General features: G+C 45.2%; 1 protein-coding gene across 1 annotated transcript in view; it reads right to left on the reverse strand.

Annotated features, from left to right (window-relative positions):
- Positions 1-466: 466 nt before the first annotated feature.
- Positions 467-13,502, reverse strand: part of STYK1 (serine/threonine/tyrosine kinase 1) — a 37,504-nt gene continuing 24,468 nt past the window's right edge. The window contains exons 6-10 of the mRNA XM_078651397.1: positions 12,730-12,813; positions 8,234-8,442; positions 5,779-5,819; positions 4,009-4,105; positions 467-3,112 (exon numbers count right to left, since the gene is read on the reverse strand). Coding sequence (XP_078507523.1) covers positions 2,908-3,112; positions 4,009-4,105; positions 5,779-5,819; positions 8,234-8,442; positions 12,730-12,813 — 636 coding nt within the window. The 3' untranslated portion in view covers positions 467-2,907. The remainder of the gene's footprint in view (positions 3,113-4,008; positions 4,106-5,778; positions 5,820-8,233; positions 8,443-12,729; positions 12,814-13,502) is intronic.

A 13,502-nucleotide genomic window follows, 5' to 3' on the forward strand; every position in this document is an offset into this window, starting at 1 on the left:
CTCCTGCTAGCCACATGAATTTCTACTAGCCCGCACTGGTTATGTCCAGTCCCTTCTCCTGCTAGCCACATGAATGTCTACTAGTCCGCACTGGCTGTGTCCAGTCCCTTCTCCTGCTAGCCACATGAATTTCTACTAGTCCGCACTGGCTGTGTCCAGTCCCTTCTCCTGCCAGCCACATGAATTTCTACTAGCCCGCACTGGCTGTGTCCAGTCCCTTCTCCTGCTAGCCACATGAATTTCTACTAGTCCGCACTGGCTGTGTCCAGTCCCTTCTCCTGCCAGCCACATGAATTTCTACTAGCCTGCACTGGCTGTGTCCAGTCCCTTCTCCTGCTAGCCATATGAATTTCTACTAGCCCGCACTGGCTGTGTCCAGTCCCTTCTCCTGCTAGCCACATGAATTTCTACTAGTCCGCACTGGCTGTGTCCAGTCCCTTCTCCTGCCAGCCACATGAATTTCTACTAGCCCACACTGGCCGTGTCCAGTCCCTTCTCATGCTAGCACATGAATTCTACTAGGGCGCATGGGCAGTGTCCAGTCCCTTTTCATGCTAGCCACATATATTTGTACTAGCCCGCACTGGCTGTGTCCAATCCCCTCTCCTGCTAGCCACATGAATTTCTACTAGCCCACACTGGCTGTGTCCAGTCCATTCTCATGCTAGCACATGAATTTCTACTAGGGCGCATGGGCAGTGCCCAGTCCCTTTTCATGCTAGCCACATATATTTGTACTAGCCCGCACTGGCTGTGTCCAGTCCCTTCTCCTGCCAGCCACATGAATTTCTACTAGCCCGCACTGGCTGTGTCCAGTCCCTTCTCCTGCCAGCCACATGAATTTCTACTAGCCCGCACTGGCTGTGTCCAGTCCCTTCTCCTGCTAGCCACATGAATTTCTACTAGTCCGCACTGGCTGTGTCCAGTCCCTTCTCCTGCTAGTCACATGAATTTCTACTAGCCCGCACTGGTTATGTCCAGTCCCTTCTCATGCTAGCCACATGAATGTCTACTAGCCCACACTGGCTGTGTCCAGTCCCTTCTCATGCTAGCCACATGAATGTCTACTAGCCCACACTGGCTGTGTCCAGTCCATTCTCATGCTAGCACATGAATTTCTACTAGGGCGCATGGGCAGTGCCCAGTCCCTTTTCATGCTAGCCACATATATTTGTACTAGCCCGCACTGGCTGTGTCCAATCCCCTCTCCTGCTAGTCACATGAATTTCTACTAGCCCACACTGGCTGTGTCCAGTCCCTTCTCATGCTAGCACATGAATTTCTACTAGGGCGCATGGGCAGTGCCCAGTCCCTTTTCATGCTAGCCACATGAATTTCTACTAGCCCGCACTGGCTGTGTCCAGTCCCTTCTCCTGCTAGCCACATTAATTTCTTCAAGCCCACACTAGTTGTGTCCAGTCCCTTCTCCTGCTAGCCACATGAATTTCTACTAGCCCGAACTGGCTGTGTCCAGTCCCTTCTCCTGCTAGCCACATGAATTTCTACGAGCCCGAACTGGCTGTGCCCAGTCCCTTCTCGTGGTAGCACATGAATTTCTACTAGGGCACACAGGCAGTGTCCAGTCTCTTCTCATGCTAGCCACATATATTTGTACTAGCCCGCACTGGCTGTGTCCAGCCTCGACTCCTGCTAGCCACATGAATTTCTACTAGCCCACATGGGCCGTGTCCAGTCCCCGCTGTCACCATAAGGGCTGTGTCCGTTCCTGTTGTTCTTTTCCCAATGGCCTGTATCTATTTTCCTGTCGCCTCATAGTAGACGTGCCCTTACTCCCTGCTATTCTGGCACCGTCTGTTTGATCATCCCTGCACTATTTTCAAAACATCCCTTTTAATTCTCCCACTTGTATTCCCTCGCACTGATTATACTGAAACATGTCCCTCATTACAAAAAAACACAGTTCCAGAAGAGAAGTAACAGTATATTTCCAACACGGACAACACAAATAAATACCAACATTACAGAACATTTACTAATCAACAAAGTCCTCAGGTGAGGCGCATAATGTAGCACACAATGGCTCACGTCAGGCGGACTGATCCACCTTCCAAGGAAATGTACCTCTAACCCTACGGGAATGTGTCTAAACTACTGACAGGCTGTTTCACAATGCTAAAATGGAACACTAACACCCCCAACCCAGGGGGTGTTGTGAATACACTCTATAAAACAATCCTTCATTTGTCTATTGTTTTTTCCGGAGTCTTATTTGTGGTCAGAAAAACTTGCTAGCGTCGCTAAAATCAAGTGTAAGAGGAGCCCATAATCCCTATCCTTCTGCTCGTTCTTGTTGGAGACGAATCCTCCACTGCTGAGATGCTTTGCTTGCTTAGTGCAAACTCAAACTCCACACCAGAATCCTTACCATGGAGGAGAGTTCTTCATCTTCTAGATTAGAAGAATGATCTTCTCTTGGAAAGGAATCCTTCATTTTTGTAGCAGAGTTTGTGGTGGCTGGAAATACATCCTACCTGTGGGTTATCCTCTAAACCTGAATCTCTTTAAAGCTGCTTCTTATTCTGTGTTAAAAGTACTTTGATTCATTGTAATGGATCCTTGATGTGGAAGACTCCTTTGCCCCCAGTGGCATTGGTTTCTTTGTTAAATACAGAGCAAAGCAACTCTTCTCTCTTGCAAACTAAGTAACACATTAAAATGAGAAACCATGACTTAAAATAACTGTCTAATCAGCTTAGAAAGACACCCTTCTTTTGTAGCATCCAATAAAATGCCTTTTGTCCAGCAGTGGAGGAGAGAAGAGGAGCAAGAAGGTAGCTCCAGGAGAAAAAAAGAAAGGTTCACTGTCCTGCCAGAAGGCACGGAATGCATACAGCAAAAAGTGCATTAGTGCTGAAAAACTGTTGGAGTCTTTATCCCGATGGAAGATCAAAGCACGGTGTAATCAGCTGCCAAGCTCATGGGATCGATTCCTGCCACACGTGCATACAACTCTGGGACCACAAGATCAGGCACCTGTAGTACCATGCGATCATTGGCATGCTTCTTCCCTGCCTCAAGGCGCTTGCGGAGCTCTGGGAGTGAGGGCCGAGATGACTCTTTCCAGGGCCAGCAGGACTTCATGATGCTGTACCTACGGGAGGACCAAACAGAGGCTTGAGATGAGATACAAGGAGGTCAGACTGAGCAGAGACTGTCAATCATACAATGCGCATATACAAATCAGGAGCTGGTTTCCCTCCAATGTGACTGTTTAGATCTATATTTTTTAACATTTTCATTTATCAATTCCTTGTGTTTCGTGTAAGCTCAATGCATTTTAGGTCGCTTCATCCTTCAGGATTCATCAAACAATAAGATTTATTTAAAATACTGAAAACAATACAAGATTAAAGTCATTTTACTTTAAGACAGTGAAGTGGAGTATCATTGTTCTCTTCCTAAACTATGCTCAAAACATCTTTTGCAACATGTATTTCCTTTTTGGTTGGCATTTTTCTGCATAACTGTACATTTTGCAGTCTGGTTGTATGATCACTCCTGAAAAGGGATTTTTCAGCCCAAAATGATAAGAGCTTACACTATATGCAAACAAATTAAATTTATACATGAATATCTGTAAATATATATTTATAAAGGCACCTTAGACTCACTTGTATGAAGACAGAATACAAATGGAAAAGAATATTAATACAAATTATCACGCACACATTGGTTTGGGAGCTAAACCAGCTTCAGCTTACCATGTGTGTATATTATACTTGGTGAGAAGGCCTACTGTGAGGGACCAGTGAATTGATACATGTTAGTCACTCAGCTGGCAGTGTAGTGTAATGCTATTGTTTATATTTACATACAGAATGTCCCCACAGAATTGTATACTTCAGCAAGGTTCCGAGAATGACCGACAACTGACCACCGAAGACATGCGCTGCCGACAAACTTAATTCCCCTGTAAGGGGAGGGCGAAGCGTGTTAATGACAGACCAGCAGCTGCATCACTGTGGGTGAAAGAAGGACTACACTTACAGGGAGGGCTGGCAGGTGGAGGGTCTGGGCATGATGTTCCCTCTCTGTAGGTGCTGCAAGATGTCAGACGGTGGAATCTCAGGGTACGGTGGAGCCCCTATAAAACAAAGCGATAGAAAGGCAGTTCAACTCCTGCTGCAGATATTTTTTTCTGTATCTTTTAAATGACAACTTTCAAATCTTGGAAAAGTGGACTCATTTTATTTATCACCTTGACCTGTACCTAAACCCATTCTTACAGTCTAGCACTACTACACACAATCCAAAGACCCACTTTTTGTCTGCAGTCCTCACAACCTTGGGCTTCATGCAAAATCAAAACACTCAATTGGCGGGTTTCTGTTTCCATACATTCAGACCGCCATCTTTGCCAGGGAGAATAGTCCCATCTCTACAGGTAAAGGTACCTTTAAGCTATATTTTAGAATGCCCTCAAGCAAACAGACTTGGTTCTAAGTCAGTATCTAAAGTTTGATTACATGATGCTGAATAGCCAGCTCTGAGTCAAGTAGCAGATCAACTGGGTGCATTTAGTACGTCCCACTCCTAGGGAGGTCGGCAGACCTAGTCTGTTGTGGACTGTGTTGTACAATAGTATATGGATTTCTGCAGCAAGTGCTCAAACTTTAATGTACACACTCAATTCTTGAACAGTCCGTTTATTAGCCTAACTCTCACTTGACTAAGTGACAATCCAAAATCCAGAAACCATGTTTTCTAAAGACCCACTCATTCTTCACATGTTGCCTCATTTTTGTGGAAGTCCAGAGGATACTTGTTATTTTAATTGTCCTTATGGAGGGGCAAAGCATTCTGTGCAGTAGACTGAATCGAAACAGACACACTTGAGTAGAATTATCACTTATTAAACTGTTGGTTTCTTTTGTTAAATATGACCTTTCCTATTTGGTTGCATTTTAATTGTACTAAAGCACTGAATACATCTCACCACTACACAGCTCTGTCATTTTAAACATTATTTGCATTGAATATATAAACCGGCATTATATAATCGAAGTATCTCTTTACTGTTATTTAGATTGGTTACCTCTGGTAGAACTATTTTTCCAGAGCTATTGGATTTATTGCAGTTTGCCATTACTAGGCTAATGATAAGTCTGGGTGGTGAACTTCGCTCTGCTTGCGGAGATTTCCGCACTCCACGTTACATGGCGGTCGCAGTGTGTTTTTTCCCTCGCATTCGTCAACTTCAAGTTGGGGAGCGCGAAAAATCCACTTCCCGGTGAGCTTTTTCCTCGTTCGCGATCATCAACATCAAGTTGGCGATCGCGAGAGTTGAAAATCAACCTCCCGGTGAATTTTCTCATCGCAGGCGGTAAAGTTTCTCATTGAAGGCGGTAACGTTTCTCATTGTGAGTGGTCGTGTATGCTCGTGGCTGCTCATGTTGAGAAACTGCCGTTTGCGTTGAGAAAGCTGGCGCTTGAGTAAAAATCCACTCAAGTAGCAGATAGGAAGCAGCGCTGTGCATGGTGCCGTTTGTGATGATTGCACAGTGCAGACAAGCACCTGGCACTGAAAATCGCAGCAAACCACATTCATCAAACGCACTCCGCCCGTTGCAGAGCTACACATAGCGCGGTGGAGTTTTTTTCCCCATTTTGCAGAGTTCCACGTAGCAGAAATCTGCGAACTCCACCCAGGCTTAGCTAATGCCACCCTCCATCTGAACTCCATGCGGATTGCGTGAAACTTTGCAACATATCCTCCATTTTAGATTTTCCCGAAGATCAGGTCACGATTTTGCTTACCTAAAGTGATCATCTCGTACAGTAAGATGCCAAAAGACCAGCTGCCAGGAAAGAGCAAACAAAACAAAAGAGTTAGCTACCCAAGCAGACAAAAGAGCACACATTCAACAAAAATATGCTTTGACCAAATGTTCAATTAAATGAAAAAAACATTTTTGGGGAGATATGGGTTTTACCTTACAATTACAGTTTAGAATATAACATTGATATAACAAAGGCTAAACAACAAACATATAAGGAAGCTAATAAGTGTTTTGGATTACTAAAATAATGTTAAAAAAATAGAAAATAAATTTAAATAGGTTGTATTAATTATGAAGTAGCTATACATATTCAGATCCTGAAAACCATATGAATAAGCTAATAAAAAGGTATTGCAATTTTCTAAAATCTTGGGATTGTTTATAAAAAGTAATAATTTGGTATTGGGGGTTGTCAATGTAAACGCTACAACATAAACCAACTTTTTTAAAGTCTGTATTGCTTATCAAAAGTAAAAACTAAACATTATGGGTCTAGAAATGAACTTTCTGCAAATAAATGAGATGTAAGACCTCCTAAAGTTGGAATTCCATAACTCACTATTTTCCTCTTCCACATTCGTGTGAGCATGTCAAAAAATAATTCTCTATACAAAAATCCACCTTCCCACTCATGGTAATCAGATGGTTAGTATACTGATGGTGAAATCTGTGCATACTTCAGGTACACAGGTACCCCAGCAGAAAGGTGTCCATCTTTCTTCTGCATGGATGGTCAAGCCAATTTCAAATTGGTTAATAAGAGTATGACCATCAATCTAATTGGCACATATGAGAACCAAGGTCGCAATATCTACCTGGCAGTGAAACAAGACGCCTCACACTTACAGTAGAAGGCGGTAGAGGGCCATTAATAATATCCCATAGAGGAGCTGAGTGATAAAGAGAGGGAGAAGCACATGGACTCCAAGGGCCATATTTACGATCCCCTTTGAGTCGCTCTTGCACCACGCAACGTGGTGCAAGAGCGTTGCAAAGGAAAAATGAGATTAGAGTGGCTTCATACAGCCTTATAGCCCGCCGTAGAGGGCTATACCGGCTATTAAAGGCCCTCTCCAGCGTTAAAGGCCCGAGCCGAAGGCGAGGGCCTTTAACAAGGGAGAGGGACTTGAATAGCTGGTATAGCCCAGCTACGAAGGGCTATAAGGCTATTAGAACATTTTGCCACTAGAGGGCAGAATGTTCTTACAAAAAAGGACAAAGCCTTTTGGGAGCGTGAGGGGATTGGAATACCCTCATGCTCCCTGAAGCCTGTGTTCACAGCCAGAGCTTTGAACAAAGAAGCATTGGAATGTTGGAACTCCAGGCTTATACCAGCCATTATAAGCCGGAGCACTCCATTGTTTTCAATGGAGCTCCCAACATTCCAATGTTCTAATAAATCTCGAGGAATGTGACGTGGTGGTAATCGCTGCGTTGCATTACTGTGCGCCAGGGTGGCGTTTCCCTGGGTGTTGCATGGGTGTTATCATGCAACATCCATGGATATTGAAGTTTTTCCATTTATACCATTACTAGTAGACCTTGGAATGCGCCAGAAACCTACGCCTCCCAAAGTGAGGCACAACGGGAAGAAACAGGTTTATTTCTCCTAGTTTTCCCCTCTTTATATGTTTGCTACATTCTGATGCACACATAGAAAGAGGAAAAGGCCTCAGGGGAGTGTATTTGTGCAGGAAAGTGCCCCTTCCGGCACAAAAGCAATCCTCTTTACAACGCAGGCACCCTTGCATCATGGTGCAAGGGTGTCTCCATTGGCGCGAGGCGGCCAAAAGGGCACAGGGGGAAGAGCCAGGAATGAGCCGTATTGACTTAAATATATCGCTTTCCTGCCCTCTCCCGGTCACGCAGTGCAGTATGGGGACTTGCTGTGCGGTGCTGCACTGTGTGACTTGGCCATAAATATGGTGCCAAGTCTTTATAAGAACATGCGGGGGGTGTTTTAATATTGGTGTAAATCACCCAACATAGGCCACCATGCGGTCTTTCTAAATTGCAAATTGCTTCTCACAGTGCTTCACCACTGCCTTTCCTGCCTCTACTACTTCCATACACCTCCCTTAACCCCTTAAGTGCTGCCGTTGGTCGTTGGATGTCGCGAGCACTACCTTCGTAGTGCTGCACACGTTCAACGGCTGACGCGGCCCCACCCGGTTTGCGGAAGTGCCGCACTGCCGCGAAATCGCGGCCGCGGCAAACTGGTTAAGCTCTTGTCAATATTGTGCTACATCACCCAAACTCATGAGCCTAGCCTGTGGTCTTAAAACAAAGCCCGCAATTGTAACCGACTGTATCAAAATGAGAGCCATATGGACCCCCATCCACTGAAACGCTGATACATCTCAAGGCACTTGGGTGACCGTGAGCTAGAATGCAACCCTCATACCCAAATAAACAAAAAATGTAAACCGTACACGTCGCTCTTCACACCACATGGCCGCCTCAGGATGCGTTCTGGAGCCATCCACTTGGCGGGTAGTTGGCGCCGGGTGGCCACGTTCCCATAGGTGCGCGTCTCATAGGCCGCGCCCAGGCCGCACAGCTTTGCGGTGAAGTTGCGCTGGATGAGAACGTTGCGGGCTGATACGTCGCCATGTATGAGTTTGTTTTGCTGTAGGAAGTCCTGTGGAGTGATGAAGGAAACTGTGAGCACACCGGTTACCAGTAAATATGAAACATGTTCTACCCATCACTAAGGGCACCAGTGGTAGGAAACAGCCCATTGGGTAACTCAGAGAAAGCAAAAGCACAATGATGCACGACAGCAATCCACCAGGCTCCTCCCTCAATGTCTGTGGCACCAAGACCAGCAGTCTGAAGGGCTGAGCGCCACATACAAGCAACAGGTTTCACACTCACATGCAGAGAATTTGAACACCTCCTGGATGGGGGCTGGCCAAGTCTGCATGGCGCCAACTTTCTGCAAATGTTACAAATGTTGCATACCTGCTCTTCTAAGCAACAAAACCTCTCCTACTTCTCCCAACAGGCCTCTACTCTCTCTCTAAAAACGGTTTGTCTTCTTAGCACCAACTTGCTGCTTCTTGCTTTCCAAAGACACGCCCCAGTCCCCCGCCCTTCCTCTTGCTTCATTCCCTTGCACAGCTCCCCTGCTCAAGAAATCTTCAAGCACTTAGGGACCAGCTCCCCCCAGATATCTCCCGGGAGGGGACGTTTTGTTGTATACATGAAAGCTGAGGCCTTAGCAGTGTTTTAAATGGAAATATACAAGTGCAGGTACTTACATTTAGAGTGGCTGATTGCGATCAAAAAGTGTTGGTACACTCCCATTAACCCCTTCGCTGCTGGGCTAACTCCCCTGCGGCGCTGGGGAGAGGGGGGGCGAGTGCAGCGCACACAGCGCCAAGTCGTCATGACTTTTGGTCATGACGAGCTGAGCTCGTCATGACCACGCCTGTTTCTTTAGAATGCTCAGCACAGCGGGGGAATTAGCCCCGCATGTGAGCACCGCACGGGTCATGACGAGCTCAGAAGTGGTTAAATAAATTGCAGGAGCGCTGTGAAGTGCAGGTACTCTCCCTCGCAAATTAAATAAGTGCAGGTACTCAGTACCGGACAGTACCTGCCCATTTAAAGCACTGGGCCTAAGGACATGGACAAAGGAGACAGGGGAGATGACCCCGATTGACCTTTGCAGTCTGGTGGTCCCAGACATTATCAGAATAATGCAGAACCTGGGGGAGGATTCAACCGGACAAGTACTTGGTCAGGATGTGTGAGGGAAGCCTACTGTGCTTACTGACTGACAGTCACCTTGGGGAGAAGAGAGACACACACAGCAAGGCTGTAGGGACACTCCAGTAATTCATTCAAAGGGAAGCTGTTCATTAGGGTGCCACTTGCTGGTTTTAACCCAGCATGACTGGAATTTTAATGTTCCAGCTGATACAAAAATCCGCAAAATCATCTAAAGTCAGTATTTTTCTCCCTTATCAGTACATACTTTAAAATGGGTTAGAAGACAACACTTTAAAATGTGTTCTACAGCTGCCTTAATGACTGATAATTAAAGTAAACAAAGGCAGAAAGGGCATGTTAAAAATGAACAGAGATGATCTCATAAAAACTTCTACCTAAGAATCATGTCTGGACTTTTGCAGAATCTTAAAATGTGTACAGATGGCTGAAATATTTCTCTGGGAAAGGTGGCAAACCTACTATTCATCTACAGCAGAGGCTCTCAACCTGTGTCCGGGATCCCCGAGGCCTACTTAAGGGGTTCACAACTACTTAGAAAATTAAATAATATTAACAGATTAATGAAGTGTATATAAAAAAAGCAAATCTTTAAAAAGGATAATTTTAAAACATTCTGTAAAATATGAAGGAGTTTGAAATTGGCTGCTAAAATTTAAGTTCGTATCCACAGATTGATTCATGGGAGCAGTGCAGGTGCAGGAAAAAGAATATAGTATGGATGATGAGTCCCCTTATTTGGATTTAGAAATGTTCCATCCTGGTCATTAAAATTAAAAACAAAAATGTTAGGTTTGTGAATGAAATCAAATACTTGATCATTTGTGTATGTGTTTAATAAACGCTTACTTCTGGACTTTTTGTATATTGTTTTGTGGTTCAAATCATCGAAAATGCTTAGGCTGCGGTCCCCAGCTTCTACTAATGACTCAGTGTGGTGTCCACAGAGTCCAATAATGATTTTTTGGAGGTCCCCATGTGCCCGGCAAGGATTAAGTGGGGGACCACAGAAGTCAAAAGGTTAAGAACCACTGATTTATAGGACTCACCGCCTACCTCGTAACGCCAGACAGGAGCCTGAATGGTTCCGGGGGAGAACAAGACCTTCATAAGACTGACTGTATGGCTGCCACTGCACCTTTTCAGCTGGGAATTTCAGAGGCCGGGAGCTACCTCTTCCAGTATACGCTTCTGGGAATGCTTTGCTGCAAATCCAACCCGCAACCAGTCACAGATAAACCAGAATCTTTGTTCTACATCATGAATTATCCAGTGCTTAACTTGAGCAGGTGGTTTTCAGTACTCAGCACTGGCACTTAATTGCCAACACCGGCACTTATGATAGCTGCCACATGGTGGCGCCATTTGTGAAATTTAAAGATGCACAGAACAACAGTTGTTTATTAATTCAATATACATTAAAAACAACCAATACCTGCCACCCAAGCCATTCTTAAAACTTTGGGAGCTCGAATAATCTGAAATGTGACACTTATAGCAGTGTGATGGTTAGTTGTTGTAAAAGTACTGTCATTGGCAGTGCTGGCAGTGGCTACATGTGGTGCAAACTGCAGTGGCTTCCTGATGAGGGCCATGGCGCTTATGTGTTTTTAACATATTAAGCCTGCAATGACCTAAACTGCACCGTTATCGGGGGACTATCTGTCTGCCCAGAGACTGCCAAACTCTAAGGTTTACCCAGCACATTGGTTTGATGGTCACTGACACAGCTGGGCAGCATTTGATCTTAGTTTCTGGTTTGTACCCTGCTGCGGGTGCCCAGACATCAATCTTTAACATTCATCCTGTGGTTACCATAGTGCACATTTCCAACTCTGGCACCTGGACCCAACGCTGGATGCCAGGTGTCTAGCAATTGGGGCACAGGCGGACCAATCCCTGGCAGCCACTGCCCAGCATCTCCATACTTCTCCTCCCACAATATGGACCTCAAGCCCTACTCCCTTACTCAGTCACCCAAGACTCTCTTTATTCAAAGGGCCCACCTGCATGCCAAGAGGGGTCGGTGGGCCAAGTCAAAATAGGACTGAGTTCGCGGGGCCCTTCTGTGACCCTATACGTGTTACTCTAGTTTTGCTCACTCAACTCTTTCTTTATCATGTGTAGAAAATAGTGTTTGTTGCTATTTCATGGTACCTATGCACTAACATCTACTCCCTTGCAAGTACTGAAACAGGCACAAATACAGCATCCCACATGTTTTTGTCCACACCATTTTGGCAAGGGAAAACCTGGCACAACTTTGCTCGCAAGCACCATACATTTGGAATCTCTGCAGTTTGAAAGCCTACAGTAGTACCACAATGTCCCTCACTTCAGGCTCTTTAAAACTGGAATGGTGCAGTAACTAACTGTGCACTCAGTAAATACTGCACTAGGTAGTATAGATATTTACCGTGCAAGGTTGCTCAGAAGTTAGAATGCAGCTGTTAGTTTTTATACCATACTCCTAGTATAGATTATTAGTATAGAACCATTCTGTATTGACGGAATCTCACTAGATGCTCCCTGTGCAGGCACCATCCTCTTCCTCCATGTTCCACAGGTATTCTGGGCCCGAGGTGAGGCACACCCAGGCACACAACATGTTGACTTGTCATCCACTTGACTGTTTGTACAACTAGGTTCATCAGACTCAGTTTTGTGAACTCAACGTCTCTCCAACATATCATAGCAGCTTTCGCTAAATGTGGTCATATTTAATGGTGCCAACACCATGCTGGGCAACATTCCACTGTGCTGTGCATAGATCTTGCCCTGCTCTCACACACTGTGGAAGAGGCGTGGCGCCGCGGCAACTGACTCCGGAATCTGGGGATCACGGTTCGATTCCTGGTGCCGGCGGCAGATTAGCCCAGCACCATGTGACTCTGGACAATAGCTTGCTTAATCTTCCCGACGGCCCCCAGTGCCTAGAGACCCTTACGGGTGATTGTTTGCGCTTTACAAATATGGATTATTACTGTTGTCATGTCTTTTTTCATTCTTTCCATCTGCCCTTTCTACGTCCACTCAAAGTTGATCAAAGGGTTTCAACCTTACAGCCCCGGGCCCAAAGCAGATATCCACCACCTCACAGGACATTTGTCCCTTCTCACCAGACACATTCTAGAAGGAAAACATGCAATCTGGCACCAGCAAGCATCACGAGGGCCATGAAAATTGGACTCACCAAGCCAGAGACAACCTGCATGGCTATGTTGTAGACCTGGCGCTCCGTGAGGTCGAAGGGGATACCGTCTATGGTCATTACATCCTGAAATGGAAAGAGGAGTAAAAGGAGAAAACGGAGGAAAATGAACAGAGGACTCCAATTCCGAGAATTGCTAAGAACACTAATTAAATAAAAATAAATTTAAAAAAACAGTACAACTATATAGTAGGGAAGAAAACATCTAGGATTCAACAAAAAAGAGAACCAGTGATAGGGTGGCAAGATGGAAAATTCTGTGAGATAGGAAATACAGAGGCAAGGGAGTTAGCAAGGAAGGGGCAATTACCAGAAATTCGCAGGGCAAAGGTTGATCAAAAACAGGAGAAAAAGTGGAGAGCATAGGAAAAGAATGAAAAGAACTGGAGAAAAGAGGATGAGAGAAAAAAGTCTAGGAGTGATAGGAGAGCCGAAGTAGTGGAAAAAAGTAGGAGGATATGGGGAAAAGAAGATCGGTTGGGAAGAAGACTAGAGAAAGGCCAAAGAGAAAACAAAGATAAATATGATGTGGGGGTGGCCGAGAAAAAAACAACAAGGTGGTTGATGGTAAAGAGGCAGCCAAGAAGAGTACATCAACAGAGGGAGCGAGTGTGAGAAAACATGATGGACAGGAACCAAGAAAGCAAGGGAAGACAGCATCCATACTGTTGAACTCATTTTCCAAGAGAGAGAATTTAAACTGCGAGAAGTGCCCACAGTTCTGACTTCTAGTATGAAAACCAGAGGACTTGATA

The sequence above is a fragment of the Lissotriton helveticus genome, chromosome 7 (assembly GCF_964261635.1).
Source record: "Lissotriton helveticus chromosome 7, aLisHel1.1, whole genome shotgun sequence".
In the NCBI taxonomy this organism is placed as follows: Eukaryota; Metazoa; Chordata; class Amphibia; order Caudata; family Salamandridae; genus Lissotriton; species Lissotriton helveticus.